This window comes from Pristiophorus japonicus, chromosome 8, assembly GCF_044704955.1.
Source record: "Pristiophorus japonicus isolate sPriJap1 chromosome 8, sPriJap1.hap1, whole genome shotgun sequence".
In the NCBI taxonomy this organism is placed as follows: domain Eukaryota; kingdom Metazoa; phylum Chordata; class Chondrichthyes; family Pristiophoridae; genus Pristiophorus; species Pristiophorus japonicus.
In genome coordinates this window covers 71,944,676-71,970,641 of record NC_091984.1, presented here as the reverse complement: position 1 = coordinate 71,970,641, position 25,966 = coordinate 71,944,676, and the positions used below count along the sequence as shown (strand labels likewise).

The 25,966-nt window shown below is 43.5% G+C and overlaps 1 protein-coding gene across 6 annotated transcripts in view; it reads right to left on the bottom strand.

Annotated features, from left to right (window-relative positions):
* Window positions 1-25,966, bottom strand: part of stil (STIL centriolar assembly protein) — an 84,445-nt gene that overhangs the window by 51,680 nt on the left and 6,799 nt on the right. For 4 of the 6 annotated variants that reach the window (XM_070886912.1, XM_070886916.1, XM_070886914.1 and 1 more), the window contains 2 exons: window positions 16,848-16,967; window positions 16,644-16,751 (listed from right to left, as the gene is read on the bottom strand). In XM_070886912.1, the coding sequence (XP_070743013.1) occupies window positions 16,644-16,751; window positions 16,848-16,891 (152 nt within the window). In that variant the 5' untranslated portion in view covers window positions 16,892-16,967. The remainder of the gene's footprint in view (window positions 1-16,643; window positions 16,752-16,847; window positions 16,968-25,966) is intronic. The other 2 variants (XM_070886915.1, XM_070886917.1) reach the window with 2 other exon arrangements.

The following is a 25,966-nucleotide window of genomic DNA, read 5'->3' as shown; positions in this document are numbered from 1 at the left end:
GAGCGGGTATCAGGTCGGGTCCGGAGGCGGTGGGGCGAAGCAGGAGCTGGCCATGGGAGGAGCCTTATTCACGCAGCCCCAGTGAGGCCATTCGGCCAGGGCTAGGGGCTGCGTGCTTCGGGCCCCTCCCACACAGTTTCGGTCGCCTGGAGCTACTGCACTTGCGCGCGCATGTGCAGAGGTCCCGGCACTGTTTTCAGCGCAGGGACCTGGCTCCGCCCCCTACAGCTCCTGCTGCGCTACGCCGAGGGCCAGATGACCTGCAGGGAGGTGGAGAATACGGAGGATTTTTTTTTAGGCGCACTTTGTGGCGCGAAAAACGGGCGTTCAGGTCGGGACTGCGCCATTCTAGGGGCATGTGGAAACTTGGGCCCAATGTATTTTATGTATTCTTTTTTATTACAGCAATCGTTATTAAAAAAACAGAATAGCAAAGGATAATGTGTAAACAACATCCAAGTGAAAATAAAGCAGCCTTGTTGGGAAAAAGGTAGTCATCGGCAAGGAAATATTTCCTACCTTATATTTTTGGATTTTTATATTGAAAACAATTGGAGAATTCTGTACCCTAGTGGATAAATACCTAATATACTGTGCTAATAAGTCATATGGACCAAGAAGGTCTCAAGTCTGATGACCAGCCTGTGCTGAATTTGCTTACTTCAGCAAGCTGTTATGACCTCAGCACCCATCACTGGTCTAGGGAAGATGAAAACAAAAAGGGCAACAAAAAAAAACAGCCAATTTCATGTTCTCAATTGATATCTAGTATTTTCTGTCGAAAAGTGCAAGTCTATAGATATCAAGTGAAAACAGGACTCTTTTTGGTTGTAATGCCCTCCCACAGTTTAATAAACTCTGATGCATCGTATGGCCACTTGGCTGAGGTACTAGAGAATTATCCCAGAATATGCCTGAAGCTGAAGAAGCGGAGAATACAACAGCAGAAAATAACCATGTGTAACTCGGATCGGAATGAGTCAACGTCTTTCATTTTACAGAAAACCAATCTCGATATATTGACATTACAACTTCAACTGATTAAGTGCAAGGTCACACATTTAGCAAAAATAAACAAGAAAACAATGCTCTGAAAATTCATCACATGAACAGTGTAACAAAATACCTGGACTTATTTGTTAATCATCTATCATAACTAACGTATTTATCACAGCATAAAGCATTGAAGAAAAGGCTCTTATCCAAAAGCAACCCATCATCGACTCTACCCCACCTATTCGGGAAAGGCATCCAAGAACTCCCTCTCTCTGACCCCCAGAAAATTGGGAAAACTCCATATATGGGGCTCAATTTTTCCCAATTATCTGCGCCGGTTTTTTTTGAGTAAATTAAAATCTCAGTTTATACGATTCTTTTTGAGTAACCTGATGTCTGCACCAGTTTTTCCACATTTAAGCAAGTTTGGCCAACTTACATTTTTCCTACGACAGCTTATGTGACCACTCCTAAAAAACATTGAGCACTTAAGAAAAAGCAGCGCACATTAAAAAAAAACGGCACAGAAAGACACCATTGTTTTTCAACGAAGTTTTGGAGGGAGTCAAGAATATGCATCATGAAGCTTAATTTTTTCAAAGTCAAAAAAGGGAGAAAATGAGAGTCTAATGCAATTCTTTGATTTTTTTCCCCCCCAAAGTGCCACACCGCCAAATGGCTCCTCACCGGTCGGAGTGTCAGCTGGCAGAATCGCTCCCTTGCCTGAACACTGACTCGACTTCCAAAGATGCCGCGGGGGGAGAGAGAGAGAGGGGGAGAGAGAGGGAGAGAGAGAGAGAGAGGGGGAGAGAGAGAGAGAGAGAGAGAGAGAGAGAGAGAGAGGGGGAGAGAGACGGAGAGAGAGAGAGAGAGACGGAGAGAGAGAGAGAGAGAGAGAGAGACGGAGAGAGAGAGACGGAGAGAGAGAGACGGAGAGAGAGCTGTTTTGAGCTGCTTGCAAAGCTACAATTAAATTATGGGGGCAATAATGACAATGCCATACCTCATGCAAGCCTTCTGCATGATGCATGGTGCTGCAGAGAAGATTGATTAGGCATCACCACCTGAAGAACCTCAGAGCACACAGGATGATGGGCAGGAGGTCTTACCCACATCAAGTGTATCGAGACAGGTGTTCATACCTGCACCCGAGTGATGCAGACTGTGTGAGAAGGCTGCGTTTCCGCAAAGAAGTTGTAACCAAGATCTGAGAGTTAATAAAAGCAGACCTGCACCCTAGAAGCGCCAGGAGGACTGCTTTATCAGTTGAAGTAAGGGTTACAGCTACATTTTCATTTTATGCATCTGGATCATTCCAGACCACAACTGGGGATGTGCACACCATTTCTCAGCACGCAACACATACCTGCATTTTGGCAGGTGACTGCTGCACTATATGCCCAGAGGAATGACTACATAAAGTTCCCCGTGACTGCCAGGCAATGAATGACCGGGCTGTGGGCTTCTCCAGGATTGCTGGCTTCCCAAAGGTATAGGGCTGCATTGATTGTACCCACATCGCCTTGCGAGCACCTTTGGAGGATTCTGAGATGTACAGGAACAGAAAAGACTTCCACTCAGTGAACGTGCAGCTCGTCTCTGACGACATGCATCGCAGCATGGCAGTTGATGCAAGATACTCTAGGAGCACTCATGATGAGTTCATCCTATTCGATTTATCAGCCATGTTTCAGCAGCAGTCAGGAGGGCAGAGCTGGCTGTTAGAGGACAAAGGGTACGGCCTCGCCACCTGGCTCATGACGCCTCTACGCATGACCCAGATGGAAGCTGACGGGGAATATAACATGTCGCACATTGCAATGCATAGAATAAAGGGTACCATTGGCATCTTGAAGCAGCGTTTCTGATGCCTGGACCATTCCGGAGGCTACTTGCAATACTCCCGAGATTGTCAGTCAGTTCACTGTTGTCTGCTGCACAACTTTGCCATCATGAGGCAGCAGCAGCTGGTAGAAGTGGCTGATGCGGAGGAGAAAGATGCAGATGACGAGAAGGAGGACGACGAGGAAGCCATGCAACTATCTGAACCCAGAGCACGACGGCGGAGGAGGCCGTTGTGCCCCTTTAACGATTGCTCGAGCTTTGCACCAGCAGATCATCCGTGAACGTTTTGCTGCCTGAAGGCTCAGCAGCAACTACCCCAAATGGACCATATTTACTGTTTGGCCCTGTTCCGTAATGTTATGTTAATGGAAATGATTCTTCTTTACTTCAAGAAGTTTATAATAATGGAAATGATTGTTATAATTTAAAATATATTTTATTCAAAAGTTTAACACTTGTTTGTACTGAAGGGAATGGTATGTTGCCTCCCTGGTGCAAGGGTCAAGGATGTCTCGGAGCGGCTGCAGGACATTTTGGAGGGGGAGGGTGAACAGCCAGTTGTCGTGGTGCATATAGGTACCAACGATATAGGTAAAAAAATGGGATGAGGTCCTACAAGCTGAATTTAGGGAGCTAGGAGTTATATTAAAAAAATAGGACCTCAAAAAGGTAGTAATCTCAGGATTGCAACCAGTGCCACATGCTAGTCAGAGAAGGAATTGCAGGACAGCGAAGATGAATATGTGGTTTGAAGAGTGGTGCAGGAGGGAGGGAGTCAAATTCCTGGGACGTTGGAACTGGTTCTGGGGGAGGTGGGACCAGTACAAACCGGACAGTCTGCACCTGGGCAGGACCGAACCAATGTCCTAAGGGGAGTGTTTGCTCATGCTGTTGGGGAGGGGTTAAACTAATATGGCATGGGGATGGGAACCTATGCAGGGAGACAGAGGGAAGTAGAATGGGGGCAGAAGCAAAAGATAGAAAGAAAAGTAAGTGGAGGGCAGAGAAACCAAGGCAAAAATAAAAAAGGGCCACATTTCAGCAAAATTCTAAAGAGGCAAAGTGTGTTAAAAAGACAAGCCTGAAGGCTCTGCGCCTCAATGCAAGGAGTATTCGTAATAAGGTGGACGAATTAACTGTGCAGGCAGCCATTAACAAATATGATATAATTGGCATTACGGAGACATGGCTCCAGGGTGACCAAGGCTGGGAACTCAACAACCAGGGGTATTCAACATTCAGGAAGGATAAACAGAAAGGAAAAGGAGGTGGGGTAGCATTGCTGGTTAAAGAGGAAATTAACACAATAGTAAGGAAGGACATTAGCTTGATGTGGAATCTGTATGGGGAGAGCTGCGGAATACCAAAGGGCAGAAAACGCTAGTGGGAGTTGTGTACAGACCACCAAACAGTAGTCGTGAGGTTGGGGACAGCATCAAACAAGAAATTAGGGATGTGTGCAATAAAAGGTACAGCAGTTATCATGGGTGACTTTAATCTACATATAGAAACATAGAAAATAGGTGCAGAAGTAGGCCATTCGGCCCTTCTAGCCTGCACCGCCATTCAATGAGTTCATGGCTAAACATTGGAATATATATTGGACTAACCAAACTGATAGCAATACAGTGGAGGAGGATTTCCTGGAGTGTATTAGGGATGCTTTTCTAGACCAATATGTTGTGGAACCAACTAGAGGGCTGGCCATCCTAGACTGGGTGATGTGTAATGAGAAAGGACTAGTTAACAATCTTGTTGTGCGAGGCCCCTTGGGGAAGAGAGTGACCATAATATGGTAGAATTCTTTATTAAGATGGAGAGTGACACAGTTAATTCAGAGACTAGAGTCCTGAACTTAAGGAAAGGTAACTTTGATGGTATGAGATGTGAATTGGCTAGAATAGACTGGCGAATGATACTTAAAGGATTGACGATGGATAGGCAATGGCAAACATTTAAAGATCACATGAATGAACTTCAACAATTGTACATCCCTGTCTGGAGTAAAAATAAAATGGGGAAGGTAGCTCAACCGTGGTTAACAAGGGAAATTAAGGATAGTGTTAATCCAAGGAAGAGGCATATAAATTGGCCAGAAAAAGCAGCAAACCTGAGGACTGGGAGAAATTTAGAATTCAGCAGAGGAGGACAAAGGGTTTAATGAGGAGGGGGAAAATAGAGCATGAGAGGAAGCTTGCTGGGAACATAAAAACTGACTGCAAAAGCTTCTATAGATATGTGAAGAGAAAAGATTAGTGAAGACAAACGTAGGTCCCTTGCAGTCAGAATCAGGTGAATGTGTAATGGGAAACAAAAATGGTAGACCAATTGAACAAATACTTTGGTTCTGTCTTCACGAAGGAAGACACAAATAACCTTCTGGAAATACTAGGGGACCGAGGGTCTAGTGAGAAGGAGGAACTGAAGGAAATCCTTATTAGTCAGGAAATTGTGTTAGGGAAATTGATGGGATTGAAAGCAGATAAATCCCCAGGGCCGGATAGTCTGCATCCCAGAGCACTTAAGGAAGTGGCCCTCGAAATAGTGGATGCGTTGGTGATCATTTTCCAACAGTCTATCGACTCTGGATCAGTTCCTATGAAGCTAATGTAACACCACTTTTTAAGAAAGGAGGGAGAAAGAAAACGGGGAATTATCGACCAGTTAGCCTGACATCAGTAGTGGGGAAAATGTTGGCATCAATTATTAAAGATGAAATAGCAGCACATTTGGAAAGCAGCGACAGGATCAGTTCAAGTCAGCATGGATTTATGAAAGGGAAATCATGCTTGACAAATCTTCTAGAATTTTTGGAGGATGTAACTAGTAGAGTGGACAAGGGAGAACCAGTGGATGTGGTGTATTTGAACTTTCAAAAGGCTTTTGACAAGGTCCCACACAAGAGATTGGTGTGCAAAATTAAAGCACATGGTATTGGGGGTGATGTATTGAGTGGATAGAGAACTGGTTGGCAGAGAGTCAGGATAAATGGGTCCTTTTCAGAATGGCAGGCAGTGACTAGTGGGGTGCCGCAGGGCTCAGTGCTGGGACCCCAGCTATTTACAATATACATCAATGATTTAGATGAAGGAATTGAGTAATATCTCCAAGGTTGCAGATGACACTAAGCTGGGTGGCGGTGAGAGCTGTGAGGAGGACGCCAAGAGGCTGCAGGGTGACTTGGACAGGTTAGGTGAGTGGGCAAATGCATGGCAGATGCAGTATAATGTGGATATATGTGAGGTTATCCACTTTGGGGGCAAAAACACGAAGGCAGAATGTTATTTGAATGGCGGCAGATTAGGAATAGGGAAGGTGCAACGAGACATGGGTGTCATGGTACATCACTCATTGAAAGTTGGCATTCAGGTACAGCAGGCAGTGAAGGTGGCAAATGGAAATGGCATGTTGGCCTCCATAGCTAGGGGATTTGAGTATAGTAGCATGGAGGTCTTACTGCAGTTGTACAGGGCCTTGGTGAGGCCTCACCTGGAATATTGTGTTCACTTTTGGTCTCCTAATCTGAGGAAGGACGTTCTTGCTATTGAGGGAGTGCAGTGAAGGTTCACCAGTCTGATTTCCGGGATGGCAGGACTGAAATGAGAAACTGGATCGACTGGGCCTGTATTCACTGGAGTTTAGAAGAATGAGGGGGGGGATCTCTCAGAAATATATAAAATTCCGACAGGACTGGACAGGTTAGATGCAGGAAGAATGCTCCCGATATTGCGGAAGTCCAGAACCAGGGGTCACCATCTAAGGATAAGGGGTAAGCCATTTACGACCGAGATGAGGAGAAACTTCTTCACTCAGAGTTGTTAACCTGTGGAATACTCGACCGCAGAGTTGTTAATGCCAGTTCGTTGGATATATTCAAGAGGGAGTTACATATGGCCCTTACGGCTAAAGAGATCAAGGGGTGTGGCGAGAAAGCAGGAAAGGGGTAGAGGTGAATGATCAGCCATGATCTTATTGAATGGTGGTGCAGGCTTGAAGGGCCGAATGGCCTACTCCAGCACCTATTTTCTATGTTTCTATGTAAAATATTCTTGTATTAAATTTTAAAATCTTCAGTTAAGATCACTTACAAACTTTTAAACGTAAATTTACATCACTTACAAAAAACTTTTAATTTGAGAAGTTACAACAGTCATCATAGGCAGTCCCTCAGGATCAAGAAAGACTTGCTTCCATTCTTAGCATGAGTTCTTAGATGGCTGTACAGTCCAATACGAGTACCACAGTTTCTTTCACAGGTGAGACAGATAGTCATTGAGGGAAAGGGAGCCTGGTTTGCCGCACACTCCTTCCGCTGCCTGTGCTTGATTTCTGTATGCTCTCGGCGACGATACTGGAGGAGCTCAGCGCCCTCCCGAATTCACTTCCTCCACTTTGGGCAGTCTATGGCCAAGGACTCCCAGGTGTCAGTGGGGATGTCACACTTTATCAGGGAGGCTTTGAGGGTGTCCTTGTAACGTTTCCTCTGCCCACCTTTGGCTCGCTTGCCGTGGCCGAGTTTCCAATTAGAGCACTTGCTTTGGGAGTCTTGTGTCTGGCATGCAAACTATGTGGCCTGCCCAGCGGAGCTGATCAAGTGTGGTCAGTGCTTCAATGAAGCTTACAACAGTTAACAATAACAAAGCAGCAAAGAAAGGCTGCACCCATCTCTCCTCCACTTTATTCTAAGACCGCCCACTGCGCTTGGTCTTGGTGACTCCACCCCTGCCCACAGGCAGTGGCGCAGTGTTTCTCAGGTTGATACCAAGCTTATTCTTTCGAGCATCTCGGGTAATGTGCACTGCTTGATGGGGGGCATGGGCAGGCGGTAATGTGGAAGGCCCGGCTTGGGCCTCTTCAGAGGTTGGTCTGGGGATTGGAGTGGAAGTGGCAGTTGATTCAGTCAATGGCCGCAGGGTCTGGGCGTGTTCCTTATTTCAGTAGCTACCTCAGACATGCCCTCCTTCGTGCCCAGACAGCTTCTCAACTACATGCAACATTCCCTTTGCCAACAGTGCATCAACTACCTGCGACATTCCATCCTAATGTGCCCGGACAGTGTTCCCATTTCTTGCGAGTGTTGTTACTTCCCCAGACAGTCCCGATACCTCATCACCCACCCCACTGATGGTGTCCAGGAGTGATTGCTTAAGGTCAGTGCTCTGCCCATTCATTGCCATCATCAGAACCACATCCGTTACATCCTGCACCTCAGGAGAGTGGTCGAGCTCTCCTTCCCCTCCTCACCCTGGGTGTGGCTCGCTGCACCCCACTGGGACCCACAGCCTTGGACTGTGTGAAACCATGAAATGTCCTAACACTCGTACCACTCAGGAAAGGGGCTGGCATCTCAATGAGCTGCACCAGCACCTCCTCCAGAGTGAATACAAGTGGGGACTTCATCCGCCCCCTCTTGGTCTGGAAGGTGGGATTAGAAGATGTTCTCCTCTTCAGGCTCGTCAGCATCTGAATCTTCTTCTGCATCGGCTTCAGCCTCGTCAGAGTTGGCCTCAAGTTCTGCAAAATATAACAGAACAGACCAATGGTTAACAGCAGAGGAGGCAGGGTGGCATGAGTAGGCACACACAGCGCAGGCAGCAGGCGCATTTGAAGGACCATGATGAATGATAGTACATTGCATCAACCGAAGCGTAGCTGACGGAGACATCCCCATGAAATGAAGCATGGCTAGCCCGTGCAGTACGTAACATTTAGCAAAGCCAGACTGTGGAATCTGCAGGACTTACCCTCGCCCTAGAGTGTGGGCCCAGCTTGTACAGTGGTGGTTGCTTTTCTCCAGGCAGGACCCAAAGCAGCGACCTTGACTTCCAAGGGAGTCAGTGGGTGCAGATTTGCCAGGCCTCCTCCTCTTTTGTGGTGTGCCACCTTCTTCTGCAAAGGTTAAATAATAACTTTTTAAAGAGGGTGTCTTTCTGCTGGGTGGGACATACAGATGGTCACATTTACAATTGCAATTCCAGTGAATAAATGAAAATATTACTTACATTAACTACTTGACCAGGGTCCTGCCACTTCTTTTTGCACTGGCCTGACCTCGGGGTGGTCACCATTGCACAGTAATCTTCTGCAAGTTGGTTCCAGCGTTTCTTCATTTTTTTTTGGTGAAACTTTTATTTGACCTCTGCTGTGTCCAGCTCGTGCCATCTGGCCTCAATTACAGTAACCAGGGCCTCCACTTCCTCGAGAAATTCTTGGTCCTTGAGCCACATTGCATATTGCAGCTCTAATTTTTTCCACTGAGAATTAAAGTGCTCACCACAAATGGCTCTTTAAAAATGGCTGAATGCAGACTGGGAGATGTATTAGGCATGCACGCCTATAGCAGTCACGTGAAAAACTTCATTTTTTTTCCCGTGCATGTGCAGAAGGGGGGGGGGGGGGGGGAGCCATCCTTTTTTTGGCACAGACATTAAAGACATTAGGCTCCATCCCCCGAAGCTGAAGGACAGGCTGTGTGGCGCCAATTTCAAAAATTAGAACGGGAAAACGGTCAAGTTATTTTTTTGGAGTAGTTGGTGCCAAAAAAAACAAAACAGGTGTAACTCTTGAAATACACCAAAAAACAGCATTGGGGAAAATTGGCCCCATAGTATATCTCTATACTAACACCTCCATTATTCAACCGTTACCCATTACATTGCATAGGTGAGATTGCCATGATGCATGCAGTACAGGAATCATGATGCTCTTAAAGTATTTGATTATCTCTATTTAAACATATCCATATCACCCTTCCATTCCAGCTATTATCTAGTCCTTAAATTGCCTAACAGCTTATTTGGCATCATTTAAATGATCTGGTCGCAAAACAAAAAACCTTTATTAATAAAATTGAAAAATATCAAAGTGAAACAATTCGAACAGCTGTAACAGACAATTGTATTTCCACCATCTACCCCATGATCTTACGAGAAACCACATCTTCTCAGGAGCAGAGTCACATAGGATCCACAAGTGAGCTGGAAGAGGGCATTGGTAGCTTTATCAAGGTTGAACCAAAATAGCAGGGACAATTAATGCAGTTGAAGAAATAGCAGCATGCCAAGGACTTGGGGATAGGAAATGGCAGCGGGATTTTAAGATTAATGGGAAAATCCAGACAAAGACAATCAGGAAAAGGAGGTCTGATTCTAATGAAGGGTCCACACCTGAAACAGCAACTTATTTTTCCACAGATGCTGTCTGATCTGCTGAGTACAGTATTTCCTGTTAATTGAACAAAGAAAATGAGCTGGAAGTCACAATAGATAAATCCCTCATCTGGTTACTGTTAAGAAAGCAAATGGAATGCTCGGTTGTACTAAAAAAGGAATAGAGGGGAGGGAATCAAAAAGGAGGTTATCCTATCACTACAGAATTTTAGAAAAGATGCAGTGAAGAGCTGCTAGAATGTTTAGGTGACTACAGAAATAAATGAGGATAAACTTAGAACTGTGATTCTTCTGAAGGAAGTTATGAGTGGCATTTAAATCAATACGGCTCAGGATGTAGAAATCAGTCAAGTATACTTGCTTTGCTACAGTAGAGCAGAACAAGGTCACATGTATAAGTTGAAAAGGGGTAAACTGAGACATAACAAAAGCAACGTTCCATATAAGCTGTGCAACTGCATAGCTCTCTGCTGGTCCCACGCTGCCCGTGACTAGCTTTTGCAATGTTAAAGTTCACACATGCCAAAACTGTGACTGGGCCATGCAGGCCCGTAAAGGGGCCATATACCCAAACAAAATTACAGGGAACAGAACACAACTGTTACTCAGAGGGCTGTCAATTTTGGAATAGCCAACCACTTGCATTTATATAGCTCCTTGAACATAGTAAAACATCCCAAAGCACTTCATAGGACCGTAATCAAAATTTAACACCGAGATATTAGGACAGGTGACCAAAAGTTTTTAAGGAGCGTCTTAAAGGAAGAGAGGTGTAGAGAGGCGGAAAGATTTAGGGATGAATTCCAGAACATAGGGCCTAGGTGGCTGAAAGCACGGCCGGCAATAGAGTGATTAAAATTGAGGACAAAGAAGCTAGAATTGGAGGAGCGCAGAGATCTCAAAAGGGTTGTAGGGCTGGAGGAGATTACAGAGAAAGGGAAAGGTGAAGCCGAGGCAGGATTTTAAAATCAAAGATGAGAATTTTAAAACTGAGGTTTTCCCAGACCTTGAGCCAATGTGTGCCAGCGAGTACAGGGGTAATAGTTGAAAAGGACTGGCGCAAGTTAGGATATGGGCCGAAGACTTTTGGATGAGCTCAAGTTTATGTAGGGTGGAAGATGGGAGACCAGCCAGAAGACCATTGGAGTCATCAAGTCTAGATGCAACGATGGTGTGAATGAGAGTTTCAGCAGGAGGGGAGCTGAGACAGGGGCGGAGTCAGGCAATGTTATGGAGGTGGTGATGGAGCAGATATGGGGTCGGAAGCTCATCTCGGGGATCAAAAACGACACCAAGGTTGCAACCTGTCTGGTTCAGCATTGGACAGCGCCAAGGAAACGTATTTGTGGCAGAGACCAAATGACCAAGAGACATTGTTGGGGCACGGTCAAATTGGCCAAGTATCTTGGAGAGAAACACATCTTAATGCTCACAACTGCTAGGACAGCAGGAAGGTGGGCTAGATGAATTCACACCATTGTCCACAACCCAAAATTAGCCTAACATCTGTCATTGGGAAAATGCTGGAGTCCTTGGCACTATCAGACGCTGAACCAGACTGTTTGCAATCTTGGTGTCGTATTTGATCCCCGAGATGAGCTTCCAACATCATATCTGCTCAATCACCACCTCCATAACATTGCCTGACTCTGCCCCTGCCTCAGCTCACCTCCTGCTGAAACTCCGAGTAAAGGATCCCCTCGGAATGAATGATCACAGCATGACTGAATTTCAAATTCAGATGGAGGGTGAGAAAGTTGGTTCTCTAACCAGCGTACTAAGCTTAAATAAAGGAGACTATGAAGGTATGAAGGCAGAGTTGGCTAAAGTGGACTGGGAAAATAGATTAAAGTATATGACGGTTGATGAATAGTGGTGTACATTTAAAGGAGATATTTCACAACTCAAGAAAAATATATTCCAGTTAGGAGGAAAGGGTGTAAGAGAAAAGATAGCCATCCGTGGCTAACTGAAGAAATAAAGGACTGTATCCAATGAAAAACAAGGGCATACAAAGTGGCCAAAACTAGTAGAAGGACAGAACACTGAGAAGTTTTTAAAAGCCAGCAAAGAACGACTAAAAAAATGATTAAGAAAGGGAAGATAGACTATGAAAGTAAACTAGCACAAAATATAAAAACAGATAGCAAGAGTTTCTATAGGTTATATAAAAGGGAAAAGGGTGGCTAAAGTAAATGTTGGTCCCTTAGAGGACGAGACCGGGGAATTAGTGATGGGGAACATGGAGATGAAATATTTTGTATCAGTCTTTCCGGTAGAGGACACTAACAATATTCCGACAGTGGATAGTCTAGGGGCTAGAGAGAGGGGGGAGGGACTTAACACAATCACAATCACTAAGGAGGTGGTACTCAGTAAGATAATGGGACTAAACCAGATAAATCCCCTGGACCTGATGGCTTGCATCCTAGGATCTTGAGAAGTACCAGCAGGGATTGTGGATGCATTGGTTGTAATTTACCAAAATTCCCTGGATTATGGAGAGGTCCCAGCACATGTAATACCCCTATTTAAAAAAGGAGGCAGGCAAAAAGCAGGAAACTATAGACCAGTTAGCCTAACATCTGTGGTTGGGAAAATGTTGGAGTACATTATTAAAGAAGCAGTAGCAGGACATTTGGAAATGCAAAACTCGGTCAGGCAGAGTCAGCATGGATTTATGAAGGGGAAGTCATGTTTGACAAATTTGCTGGATTTGTTTGAGGATGTAACAAACAGCATGGATAAAGGGGAACCAGTGGATGTGATGTATTTGGACTTCCAGAAGGCATTTGACAAGGTGCCACATAAAAGGTTACTGCACAAGATAAAAGTTCACAGGGTTGGGGGTAATATATTAGCATGGATAGAGGATTGGCTAACTAACAGAGAACAGAGAGTCAGGATAAATGGTTAATTCTCGGGTTGGCAACCAGTAACTAGTGGGGTGCCGCAGGGATCAGTGCTGGGACCCCAACTATTTACAATCTATATTAATGACTTGGAAGAAGAGACTGAGTGTAATGTAGCCAAGTTTGCTGACAATACAGAGATGGGAGGAAAAGCAATGTGTGAGGAGGACACAAAAAATCTGCAAAAGGACATAGACAGGCTAAGTGAGTGGGCAAAGAATTGGCAGATGGAGTATAATGTTGGAAAGTGTGAGGTAATGCACTTTGGCAGAAAAAAAATCAAAGAGCAAGTTATTATTTAAATGGAGAAAGATTGCAAAGTACCGCAGTACAGAAGGACCTGGGGGTACTTGTGCATGAAACACAAAAGGATAGTATGCAGTTTCAGCAAGTGATCAGGAAGGCCAATGGCATCTTGGCCTTTATTGCAAAGGGGATGGAGTATAAAAGCAGGGAAGTTTTATTACAGCTATACAAGATATTGGTAAGGCCACACCTGGAATTCTGCGTGCAGTTTTGGTTTCCATATTTACAAAAGGATATACTTGCTTTGGAGGCAGTTCAGAGAAGGTTCACTAGGTTGATTCCGGGGATGAGGGGGTTGACTTATGGAGGAAAGGTTGAGTAGGTTGAGCCTCTACTCATTGGAATTCAGAAGAATGAGAGGTGATCTTATTGAAACTTATAAGATTATGAGGGGGCTTGACAAGGTGGATGCAGAGGGGATGTTTCCACTGATGGGAGAGACTAGAACTAGAGGGCACAATCTTAGAATGAGACCCTGCCCATTTAAAATAGATGAGGAGAAATTTCTTCAGAGGGTTGTAAATCTGTGGAATTCGCTGCCTCAGAGAGCCGTGGAAGCTGGGACATTGAATAAATTTAAGACAGAAAGAGACAGTTTCTTAAACAATAAGGGGATAAGGGATTATGGAGAGCGGGCGGGGAAGTGGAGCAGAGTCCATGATCAGATCAGCCATGATCTTATTGAATGGTAGAGCAGGCTCGAGGTGCCGTATGGCCTACTCCTGTTTCTTATGTTATTATTAAGGAAGCAGTAGCGGGACATTTGGAAAAGCATAATTCAATCAAGCAGAATCAGCATGATCTTATGAAAGGGAACTCATGTTTGACAAATTTGCTGGGGTTCTTTGAAGATGTAACAAGCAGGGTAGATAAGGGGGAACCAGTGGATGTGGTGTATTTGGATTTCCAGAAGGCATTCGATAAGGTGCTACGTAAAAGGTTACTGCACAAGATAAAAGTTCACAGGGTTGGGGGTAATATATTGGCATGAATAGAGGATTGGCTAACTAATAGAAAACAGAGAGTCAAGATAAATGGGTCATTTTCCAGTTGGCAAAAAGTAACTAGTGGGGTGCCACAGGGATTGGTGCTGGGTCCTCAACTATTTACAATCTATATTTATGATTTGGATGAAGTGACTGTGTAATGTAGCCAAGTCTGCTGATGATACAAAGATGGGTGGGAAAGCAAATTGTGAAGAGGACACAAAAAATCTGCAAAGGGATATAGACAGGCTAAATGAGTGAGCACAAATTTGACAGATAATATGGGAAAATATGAGGTTATGTACTTGTGCAGAAAAAATAGAAAAGCAAATTATAATTTAAATGGAGAAAAATTGCCAAGTGCTGCAGTACAGAGTGACCTGGGGATCCTTGTGCATGAAACACAAAAAGTTAGTATGCAGGTACAGCAAGTAATCAGAAAAACAAATGGAATGTTGGCCTTTATTGCAAGGGGGATAGAGTATAAAAGCAGAAAAGTTCTGCTACAACTGTACAGGGCCTTGGTGAGGCCACACCTGGAGTATTGTGTACAGTTTTGGTCTCCTAACTTGAGGAAGGACATTCTTGCTATTGAGGGAGTGCAGCGAAGGTTCACCAGACTGATTCCCGGGATGGCGGGACTGACATATCAAGAAAGACTGGATCAACTGGGCTTGTATTCACTGGAGTTCAGAAGAATGAGAGGGGATCTCATAGAAACGTTTAAAATTCTGACGGGGTTAGACAGGTTAGATGCAGGAAGAATGTTCCCAATGTTGGGGAAGTCCAGAACCAGGGGTCACAGTCCAAGGATAAGGGGTAAGCCATTTAGGACCGAGATGAGGAGAAACTGCTTCACCCAGAGAGTGGAATTCTCTACCACAGAAAGTTGTTGAGGCCAATTCACTAAATATATTCAAAAAGGAGTTAGATGTAGTCCTTACTACTAGGGGGATCAAGGGGTATGGCGAGAAAGCAGGAATGGGATACTGAAGTTGCATGCTCATCCATGAACTCATTGAATGGTGGTGCAGGCTCGAAGGGCTGAATGGCCTACTCCTGCAACTATTTTCTATGTTTCTATTACCTTAAGCCAGGGGACCAACCCTGGTTCAATGAGGAGTGTAGAAGAGCATGCCAGGAGAGCACCAGGCGTACCTAAAAATGAGATGCCAACCTGGAGAAGCTGCAACACAGGGCTACATGCATGCTAAGCAGTGGAAGCAGCATGCTATAAACAGGGCTAAGCAATCCCACAATCAACGGATCAGATCAAAGCTCTGCAGACCTGCCACATCCAGTCATGAATGGTGGACCATCATTAAACAACTAATGGGAGGAAGAGGCTCCATGAATATCACCATCCTCAAATGGTGGCAGAGCCCAGCACGTGAGTGCAAAAGACAAGGCTGAAGCGTTTGCAACCACCTTCAGCCAGAAGTGCTGAGTGGATGATCCAGACCCCCCCACCCCCCGCCCCGCCACAGCTGATAAGTGGCAAGTAACATTCGCGCCACACAAGTGCCGGACAATGACTATCTCCAACAAGGTTGAGTCTAACCACCACCCCTAGACATTCAATGGCATTACCATCAGCGAATCCCCCACCATCAACATCCTGTGTGTCACCATTGACCAGAAACTTAACTGGACCAGCACCATATAAATACTTTGGCTACAAAAGCAGATCAGAGGCTGGGTATCCTGCGGCGAGTGTCTCACCTTCTGACTCCCCAAAGCCTTTCCACTATCTACAAGACACAAGTCAGAAATGTGATGGAATACTCTCCACTTGCCTGGATGAGTGCAGTTCCAACAACACTCAAGCAGCTCTACACCATCCAGGACAAAGCAGCACGCTCGATTGGCACCCCATCCACCACCTTCAACATTCACTCCCTCCACCACCGGTGCACCGTGGATGCAGTGTGTACCATCTACAAGATGCACTGCAGCAGCTCTCCAAGGTTTCTTTGGCAGCACCTCCCAAACCAGAGACCTACCACTTAGAAAAACACGGAGCAGGCGCATGGGAACAACACCACCTCCAAGTTACACCACCCTGACATGGAAGCATATTGCCGTTCCTTCATCATCGCTGCGTCAAAATCTTGGAACTCCCTCCCTAACAGCACTGTTTGAGTACCTTCACTACACAGACTACAGCGGTTCAAGGCAGCAACTCACCACTACCTTCTCAAAGGCAATTGGGGATGGGCAATAAATGCTGGCCTTGCCAGTGACGCCCACATCTCGAACGAATAAAAAAAAAAAAATTTAAAACATATTAATGCTAATTATTGGTGCATTACTGAGTACCACAATTCTAAATTCCTTAAACAAAAGTTGCTAAAATTAAGCCCCAAAAATAGGGGGGTGGGAAGAGAGAGAGAAAGAGGGTGTGAGGGAATAGAAACTGCAAATCATACCTATAATATGCAAGTTGTAGACTTATTGCATCACCTACTGGTGTTGGATCCCATAATGATAACTTTGTCTTGGGAAAGCTGAAAGGCATTATTCCATGTTCCAGAGGCCTGCAAAAATCATAAATATAATCTTTCAGAAAATATGCATCAAAGAAATAAGTTGTCAAACCATCTGTAGCAACTCTATAAATTGATATAATTTACCTTTGAGCCCACTGGCTTTCAGCAGTATTATATGAAAACTCCATTAGATGAGAGCAGTATTATATGAAAACTGTATTAGGTGAGAAGGAAGATTTTTCAAGCTTACTTCAATACACATTCCTGAAATCAAGCAATAAATTAAATGTTGTATGTTTTATTAAATTTCATGATCACACTTTTATATAAAAGCAGAAAAAGTTCAGCAAATGGCACACACTAAGTAGCATTCGAATTGTTGACTAATGCCAATTTTCAAAAGCTTAGTAACAACTAAGAACATCAAAGTAGTGACCAATTTTGATGAGCACCATCTGAAATATCATACCCTTCTTTTCTCTTTAGATTGTTTTATCTCAATTAGGTTGGTGCCATTTTTTGGAAACGGTCTACTCCAATTCCATTTCCCCATATCATTTTATATTCTTACTCTTCAAATGCTTATACAAATCCCATTTTAAATAAATAGTTATAGTTTCTGTCTCGAAGCTTTTCATAGTTAACAGTGTTCCGTGTTCTATTAACATAAAAACACAAACATAGAAATTAGGTGCAGGAGCAGGCCATTCGGCCCCTCGAGCCTGCACCACCATTCAATAAGATCATGGCTGATCATTCAACCTCCGTACCAGTTTCCTGATTTCTCTCCATACCCCTTGATCCCTTTGGCCATAAGGGCCATATCTAACTCCCTTTTGAATATATCTAACAAACTGGCCTCAACAACTTTCTGCGGTAGAGAATTCCATAGGTTAACCACTCAGTGAAGAAGTTTCTCCTCATCTCAGTACTAAATGGCTTACCCTTTATTCTTTGACTGTGATCCCTGGTTCTGGAACTCCCCAGCAACGGGAACATTCTTCCTGCCTCTAATCTGTCCAATCCCGTGAGAATTTTATATGTTTCTATGAGATCCCCTCTCATTCTTCTAAACTCCAGAGGATACAAGCCCAGTTGATCCAGTCTCTCCTCATATGTCAGTCCTGCCATCCTGGGAATCAATCTGGTGAACCTTTGCTGTACTCCCTCAATAGCAAGAACGTCCCTCCTCAGATTAGGAGACCAAAACTGAACACAATATTCCAGGTGTGGCCTCACCAAGGCTCTGTACAACTGCAATAAGACCTCCCTGCTCCTATACTCAAATCCTCTAACTATGAAGGCCAACATGCCATTTGCCTTCTTCACCGCCTGCTGTACCTGTATGCCAAACTTCAATGACTGATGTACCATGACACCCAGGTCATGTTGCACCTCGCCTTTTCCTAATCTGTCACCATTCAGGCAATATTCTGTCTTCCTGTTTTTGCCACCAAAGTGGATAACCTCACATTTATCCACATTATACTGCATCTTCCAATTCGCCTAACCTGTCCAAGTCACCCTGCAGCCTCTTAGCATCCTCCTCACAGCTCACACCGCCACCCAGTTTAGTGTCATCTGAAAACTTGAGATATTACATTCAATTCCTTCATCTAAATCATTGATGTATATTGTAAATAGCTGGGATCTCAGCACTGAGCCCTGCTGCACCCCACTGGTCACTGCCTGCCATTCTGAAAAGGACCCGTTTATTTCGACTCTCTGCTTCCTCATTGTTTTAAAAATACCTTGCGACTTCCTAGCTTTATTCTCCTTGTTACCAACCAGTGAAAATAATATTTCCCTATTTACCCTTGCCAAACCTCCCAATTTTAATAAACTATTGGATTGGAAAAAAAAGAGAACAGCAGCAGAACAAAGAATAGTTTAGAAAGAGCAGAAATTAGATTGAGGTAAAAAGCAAAGCCAACTCATCATCATCATAGGCAGTCCCTCGAACAAGGATGACTTGCTTCCACATGAGTTCACAGATGTTTCAATGAAGGACCCGATGTTCCAGTCCTGAACTCCAATTGAAGGGGTGGAAGATGCCTGTGCGTGAATTTTTTTTAACGTGTGGTGACCGTTGCACATCAGCCACCACACGAGCTTGACAGAGCTAGGCCTTTATCCAGTGGCAAGAGTTAACCAGGACGACTGAAGACCTGCTCTGCTGCATGGACCTAGTGCGCACACATCGCAGTGTGGGCTGGCCCGTGCTGCCCCTGGGCCCTGTATGCTTATTCACCGCCCCTCCACCCCGATCCCTCGCCGCCCCTCTGCACGAATACATGACGAGGGAGCACACAAATCTTAATTCCATCTTTTAACTCAGCACCAAGGATCTGTCTGGGATTTTACCTCCCAGTGTAGGTCTAGGGATGAATCATCCTTGACTCAGTTCCCAAACTGTTTTACATTTAACCCAGTTTGGATCAAAATTAATTTAATATACTAACCCTCGGTTAGGTTACCCTTAAGCTGCTGAGTGAGGTCATTAACTCTTGCCAAATCAAGGAAGAAGCCAGACCACGTTGAGAATCTGTATCAATGTAGCTACCAACTTTATATGTATTATCCGTACTAATTTCAAATGTATTAACTCTTTCTAAAATGGCCGCTCATGGTTATTGCTGACTCTTTAGATCTCACTGTAGGGGAAAACAATGAGTGACTTGTCTTTGTGAAACAACCTTGAGGGACCGTATATGTGAATGTAGCAACAGATGTAGGAATAGTCAGAGAAGCAGAACTATGCGTGCCTTCCTTGTCTGCAAAACAAGGATAAGCTGGAGATTACTTAATCTTCTCTCATGATTAGGGACATTACTTAATTAACTGTGTAAATGACTCATTTAGCTTGTATCTATGCCACGGTAGCTGATGTGATAGGACAATGAAAAGGGGTTGTACCAATCATGAACTGTATAAATGTATTGATTTTGTAATGATTTTTGCTTGCTCTGATGGATTCGACAGACTCATGAAGTCGATGCCTCTTTATCAGAGCAAGACCTCATCGATGAAGCCTGAATAAAGTTAGTCTGAACTAAACTTTAAAGTGTTCGAGTCAGTGTATTCGCTGAAACAGATTGAGGGAAAAGAATCCGTATCAACAACGTCATGCATTAAACACTATTCATTGGTTCCAAGTCACAACTTGTCAAGGTACGCTCTCCTCACACCTCCACCATCTGCAGCCTCACTACCATGGTGTTGGAATGCATACGTGTTAATGGAAGGAGTGTTACAAATAAGGTACAAGTTGCTACAAGGTGCTAAATAGGTTGGCATCAAAGTCACCCAGTCCAGATGAAATGCATCCTAGGTTGCTGAAGGAAGCTAGGGTGGAAATAGAAGAATCTCTGACCACAATCTTTCCATCCTCCTTGGAGATCAAAAACATAACTAAAATTGATTATCTGGTCATTATCACATTGCTGTTTGTGGGAGCTTGCTACGCACAAACTGGCTGCCGCGTTTCCTACATTCCAACAATGACTACTCTTCAAAAAGTAATTCAAGGCTGTAAAGCGTTTTAGGACATCTGGTGGTTGTGAAAGACGCTAGGTAAATGCAAGTCTTTGTTTCTTTATATGGCAATGGTGCCAGAGAACTGGAAAATTGCAAATGTTACATCCCTGTTCCAAAAAAAGGGGAAAGTACAGGCCAATCTGTCTAACATCAATGTGGGAAAGCTACTAGACACCATTGTCAAGTACAAAATTCTCACTTGGAGAAACACGGCTTAATAATGGACAGCCAGCATGGATTTGTTAAAGGTAAATCATGTCTGACTAACCTGATTGAGTTCTTTGAGGAAGCAACAGAGAGAGTTGATGATGGTAGTGCTGTAGAGGTTTTATATATGGACTTCACAAAGGCATTTGATAAAATAATAATGTACTACATAACAGATGTATTCTGGAAATAGAGGCACATGGTATTAAAGGGACGGTGGTAACTTGGGTACATAATTGGTTAACAGAGAAGAGACAGAGTGGTGGTGAATGGCTTTTTTCTTGACTGGAGAAAAATATGGAGTGAGGTTCTCCAGGGGTCAGTATTAGGACCATTGCTTTTCTTATTGGACTTGGGTATAGGGAGTACAATTTCAAAGTTTGCAGACAATATAAAATTTGGCAATGTAGTAAATAGTGAGGATGATAGTAGCAGATTTCAAGAGGACACACAGACTGGTGAAATGGGCAGACTCATGGCAGATGCATTTTTGGAGAAACAGCACTAAATTAGAGTCAGCCAATGAGTTATAAGGTTGTGGGTTCAAGTCCCACTCCAGAGACATAGCACAAAAATCTAGGCTGACACTCCAGTGTAGTACCGAGGGAGCGCTGCACTGTTGATGGTGCCGTCTTTTGGATGAGACGTTAAATCGAGGCCCTGTCTGCTCTCAGGTGGGCGTAAAAGATCCCATGGCACTATTTCGATAAAGAGTAGGGGAGTTATTTCCGGTATCCTGTCCAACATTTATCCCTCAAATTGACATCACTAAAATAGATTATCTGGTCGTCATCACACTGCTGTTTGTGGGAGCATGCGGTGCGCAAAATGGCTGCCACAGTTCCTACATTGCAACCGTGACTACACTTCAAAAATACTTAATTGGCTGTAAATGCTTTGGGACATCCCGAGGTCATGAAAGGCAGTACATAAATTCAAGTCTTTCTTTAAAAATGGTACCACTTTGAAGGGGGGGGGGGGGGCTGCAAGAGCAGAGAGACCTTGGGTACATATTCATAAATTCTTGAAGGTGACAAGGCAAGTTGAGAAGGCAGTTAAGAAAGCGGATGGGATACTTGGCTTTGTAAATGGGGCACTGAATATAAAAACAAGTCATGCTAAACCTTTACAAATCACTGGTTAGGCCTCAGCTGGAGTATTGTGTACAATTCTGGTCACAACACTTTAGGAAGGATGTCAAGGCCTTGGAGTTGGTACAGGGAGGATACCAGGGATGAGGGAGTTCAATTATGTGACGAGATTGGAGAAGCTACGATCATTCCCTTCGAGCAGAGGAGGTTAAGGGGAAACCCAATAGAGGTATTCAAAATTATGAAGGTTTTGATAGTTTCTCTCTACTTGCTCTGTTTCCTCTCGTAAGTTGTTCAGTAACCAGAGGCCATAGTTTTAAAATTATAGAACTAGAGGATAAATGTTTTCATACTGAAAGTTAGGATCTGGAACACACAACTGGAAAGGGTGGTGGAATCAGGTCCCTTTGGAACTTTCAAAAATCATCAGACATGTATTTTGAAGGTAACTAATTTGCAGGGTTATGGGGGAAAAAAACCTGGGGTGTAGGACTAAATTGGACAGCTCTGTCAAAGAGCCAACACAGGCAAGACTGGCCAAATGGCCCGTTCTATGCTGTAAGATTCTAAGAAAGAAAAATAAATAGCATTTATAATAGAATCTTTCATGACCTCAAGGCTCCTCAAAGAACTTTACAGCCAATTAAGTATGTTTGAAGTATAGGCACTGCTGTAATGCAGGAAACACAATTTGTACACCGCAAGGTCCCACAAACAGGAATGAGATAATAACTAGATAATCTGTTTTAGTGTTACTGGTTGATGGAGAAATATTAGTCTGAACACCGGAGAAAACTCCCCTACTCGTCTTTGAAACAGTGCCACGAGATTTTTTACGTCCACCTAAAAAAGACGGCACCTCTGACAGTGCAGTGTTCCCCCAATACTGCACTGGGGTATTAGCCTAGATTTGTGCTCAGGTTTCTGGAGTATGACTTGAATTCACAACCTACTGACTCAGATGCAAGTGTGCTACCACTGTTCCAGTGAAACTTCCCAGTATCGTTTCCATTAGTCGAATAACTTTGCTAAATAGGGTTCCTAGAAATGCACACAAATGCAGAATTTCCTTGCTTTTATAGTCAATGTCCCATGTATAATATATAGAACTCCAGTTGATCTTTTTAAAATGATCTTTTCTACCTGAACTCTCATCATTAACTGAATCATAGATCTCTCTGTTCCTCCATTCTTATCTTAGTTTTTAAACTGTGTTTACCCCATAAAAATGTACTGGAACACATTTCTTTGCAATGAATTGCATCTGCCACTAATTTGTCCACTCCACTTATCAAATATCTTCCAAGAATCGCTAGCGTGCTTTTCAGATTGCTATGTCCCCTAATTTATCAGCAAACTTTGATATAATTCCTCGTGCTCATGTCCAATCTGCTATGGAAAACAGGAAACCCCAGCACAGATCAGTGGGGCACACCATAGCACTGCCAATCCAAAGAACATCATGCATCCCTACTCATTCCTCTGTCCCAACCCCTTTAATAAGGGACTTGTAACTAAGATTAAGCCACATGGTATTAATCATCATCTGAAAATACAATATTTATTGCATTCAATTATGTACACAATACTACTTCCTCAAAAAAGCAGCAATAGTAAAGCATGACCTGCCCTTTACAAATCCATACTTTCAGTCTTGGCTCAATAGTAGCACTGAAGTTAGAAGATTATGGGTTCAAGCCCAAGACAGAGACTTAAAACACAAAATCTAGACTGGCACCTCAGTGCAGTAGTGAGGCAGTACTAGTGTCAAAAATAAATTAATCTTTCAGATGAGACATTAATCTGATGACCTCTCACGTGGATGTTAAAGATACCATGGAACTGTTCAAAGAACACCAGGGATATCTTCCTGTGTCTTGGTCAACATTTATCCCCAACCAACATCATTTATTTATCTAGTTTCTGTTTGTGGGACCTTACTGAGCGCAAATTGGTTGCTGCGTTTCCCTACATTACAACAATACTGCATTGGTTGTGAAGCATTTTGGAATGTCCCGAGGTTGTAAATGGCATTATATAAATGCAAGCTCTTTCTTTCTTTGCCCATTACCCATTAACCACAGAAATTATTTTAAAAGGTTGATAGCATGGTGAAGGTAAAAGATGACAACAGCAAATAGGTTCTGGCTTAAAGAATAAAGATCAAATAGATGTAAAACTGAAACCGAGGTTGCATTACAAAAACTTGGGAGACAACATTCTATAAATATGCTAACCCATTAAGATGCAAGGAGCAAAGTTAGAAGTTAGTTATGGACTGTGCCAAAGGTCAATCATAATCCACTGATCTCCTAAATGCATATTATTTAAAAAATTAATTATTCATACCAGATATACAATTGCTTTACTTAAAATAAACCACAGGCAATGTCAGCTGTACAACTCATGATTGCTGCCCACTCAAATTATGTTGGCTGCAAATAATTGTCTTTTTAAAAAGTAACTTCAAATGTTGCAGTACTGCAATATGAAATTAATTATAGAATTCCACAAAAAAAAACTTCAATTATTATTGAAAAAAAGGGCAGGGTAAACAGCCAATGGAATGGGTGATGAGGTGGAGAAAAAAGATGCAACTGTAAAAAGTGTGGGGGGTGGGGAGGAGGAGAAGAGAAAGAGAAAGAAAAGAGGGAAAGAAGAAAGAAACACAGAAAAGATGAGTGAGTGGCTAATGAAATAAGGAAAGCACGTCAGGTGTGAGGAAGGAAAAAAGGAAAGGTCAGATTTATATGGCACCTTATTACATCTCAGGATGCCCAAAAGTACAGTTTGGACCCAAGAAATTAGAAGTCACTCCAATTTAGTGGAAAAGTACTACAACATTAGCAAATACAAACACACACAAAAAAATTCAACTGAATTCAGAATCTGAAGTCAGCAGTTGGCTTATGGTACAAGTTGAACCTGCGTTATCCGGAACCCTCGGGACCTGGCCTGCTCTGGATAAGAGATTTTTCTGGACGAGGGACGGTCACGTTAAATTAGATGGTACAGGTACTGAGCAAGGGGATATCGGGGCTGGTTGGCTTTGGGCTGGGAGTGCAGCAGAGAGATCAACCCGGGGGGGCGGGATCACTGGGTCAGACCAGCGATTGCGGGAGTCGGCAGCAAGGAAGGACTTCAATTTGTTCATGTCAGAGTGCTGCACATGCGCCACCCGGTGGCCGGGAATAGTTCTGGACGAGGAATGATTCCGGATATAGGAGATTCGACCTGTATCATTAAGACTTTTTGCAACTGGATAGCAAGTTCAATTTCCTAATTGTTGAAGAAATGAATTTTGCATCATTTATGGAACAACAGCTGTTACTAGCAGGACAGCTTTGTTGGACATCATCCAGCCAAAGCAGAGGGAAATGAACGGATAATCTACACTATTTGCATAATTAGGAACCTGGTTGGCCACATGGCCAATAAAAACTGGTTAAAAAAAATTAGTTCCAGTTAAGCTGGAGGTCCCTTGCAGGCCGCTCAGCGGCTTTTCAATGGAAAAAACATACGTGCGGAAATTTGAATTGCGGGGGGGGGGCGCAGCCAGTTAAAGAAACAGTGCACCCAAAAATAAGTAGTGAGAACAAGTAGTTTAGTAACTTTTCAGAATATTCAATTAACTTTGAAGTCACTTCTCACTAATTCATAAACATAGAGTCCTATTTTCTTGTGTTGATCACAATTTATATTAATGATTTAGACCTTGGAATCAAAGACACAATTTCTAAATTTGTGGGGGGGGGGGGGGAGTCAATACTGAGGAGGACTGCAACACATTACAGGAGGACATTAATATGCTTGCAGAATGGGCATATAATTGACAAATTTAGTTCAAAACAGATAAATGTGAGGCATTACATTTTGGTAGGAAGAATAGGGAGGTCACTTATAACTTGGAGGGCGAGAGTCTAGGTGAGGTAGAGGAACAAAGGGATGTCGGAGTACAAATACACAAATCACTAAAAGTTGCAACACAAGTTAGCAAGGCCGTAAAAAAAGCAAACCAGGCACTAGTTTATTTCTAGAGGTATAGAATTGAAAAGTATGGAAATTATGCTAAACTTGTATCAAACGTCGGTGAGGCCATACTTCGAGTACCATGTACAGTGCTGGTCACCATATTATAATAGGGATATAGAGGCACTGGAGAGGGTGCTAAGATGATGATATCAGAAATGTGATGGTATACAGATCAGGAAAGGATGAACAAACTGGGTCGCTTCTCTAGAAACAAGGCAGCTGAGGGGTGACCTAATTATGAAAAGATTTGATCAGAGGGTCTAGTAAGAAGGAGGAACTGAGGGAAATCTTTATTAGTCGGGAAATTGTGTTAGGGAAATTGATGGGATTGAAGGCCGATAAATCCTGATGGACTGCATCCCAGAGTACTTAAGGAGATGGCCTTGGAAATAGTGG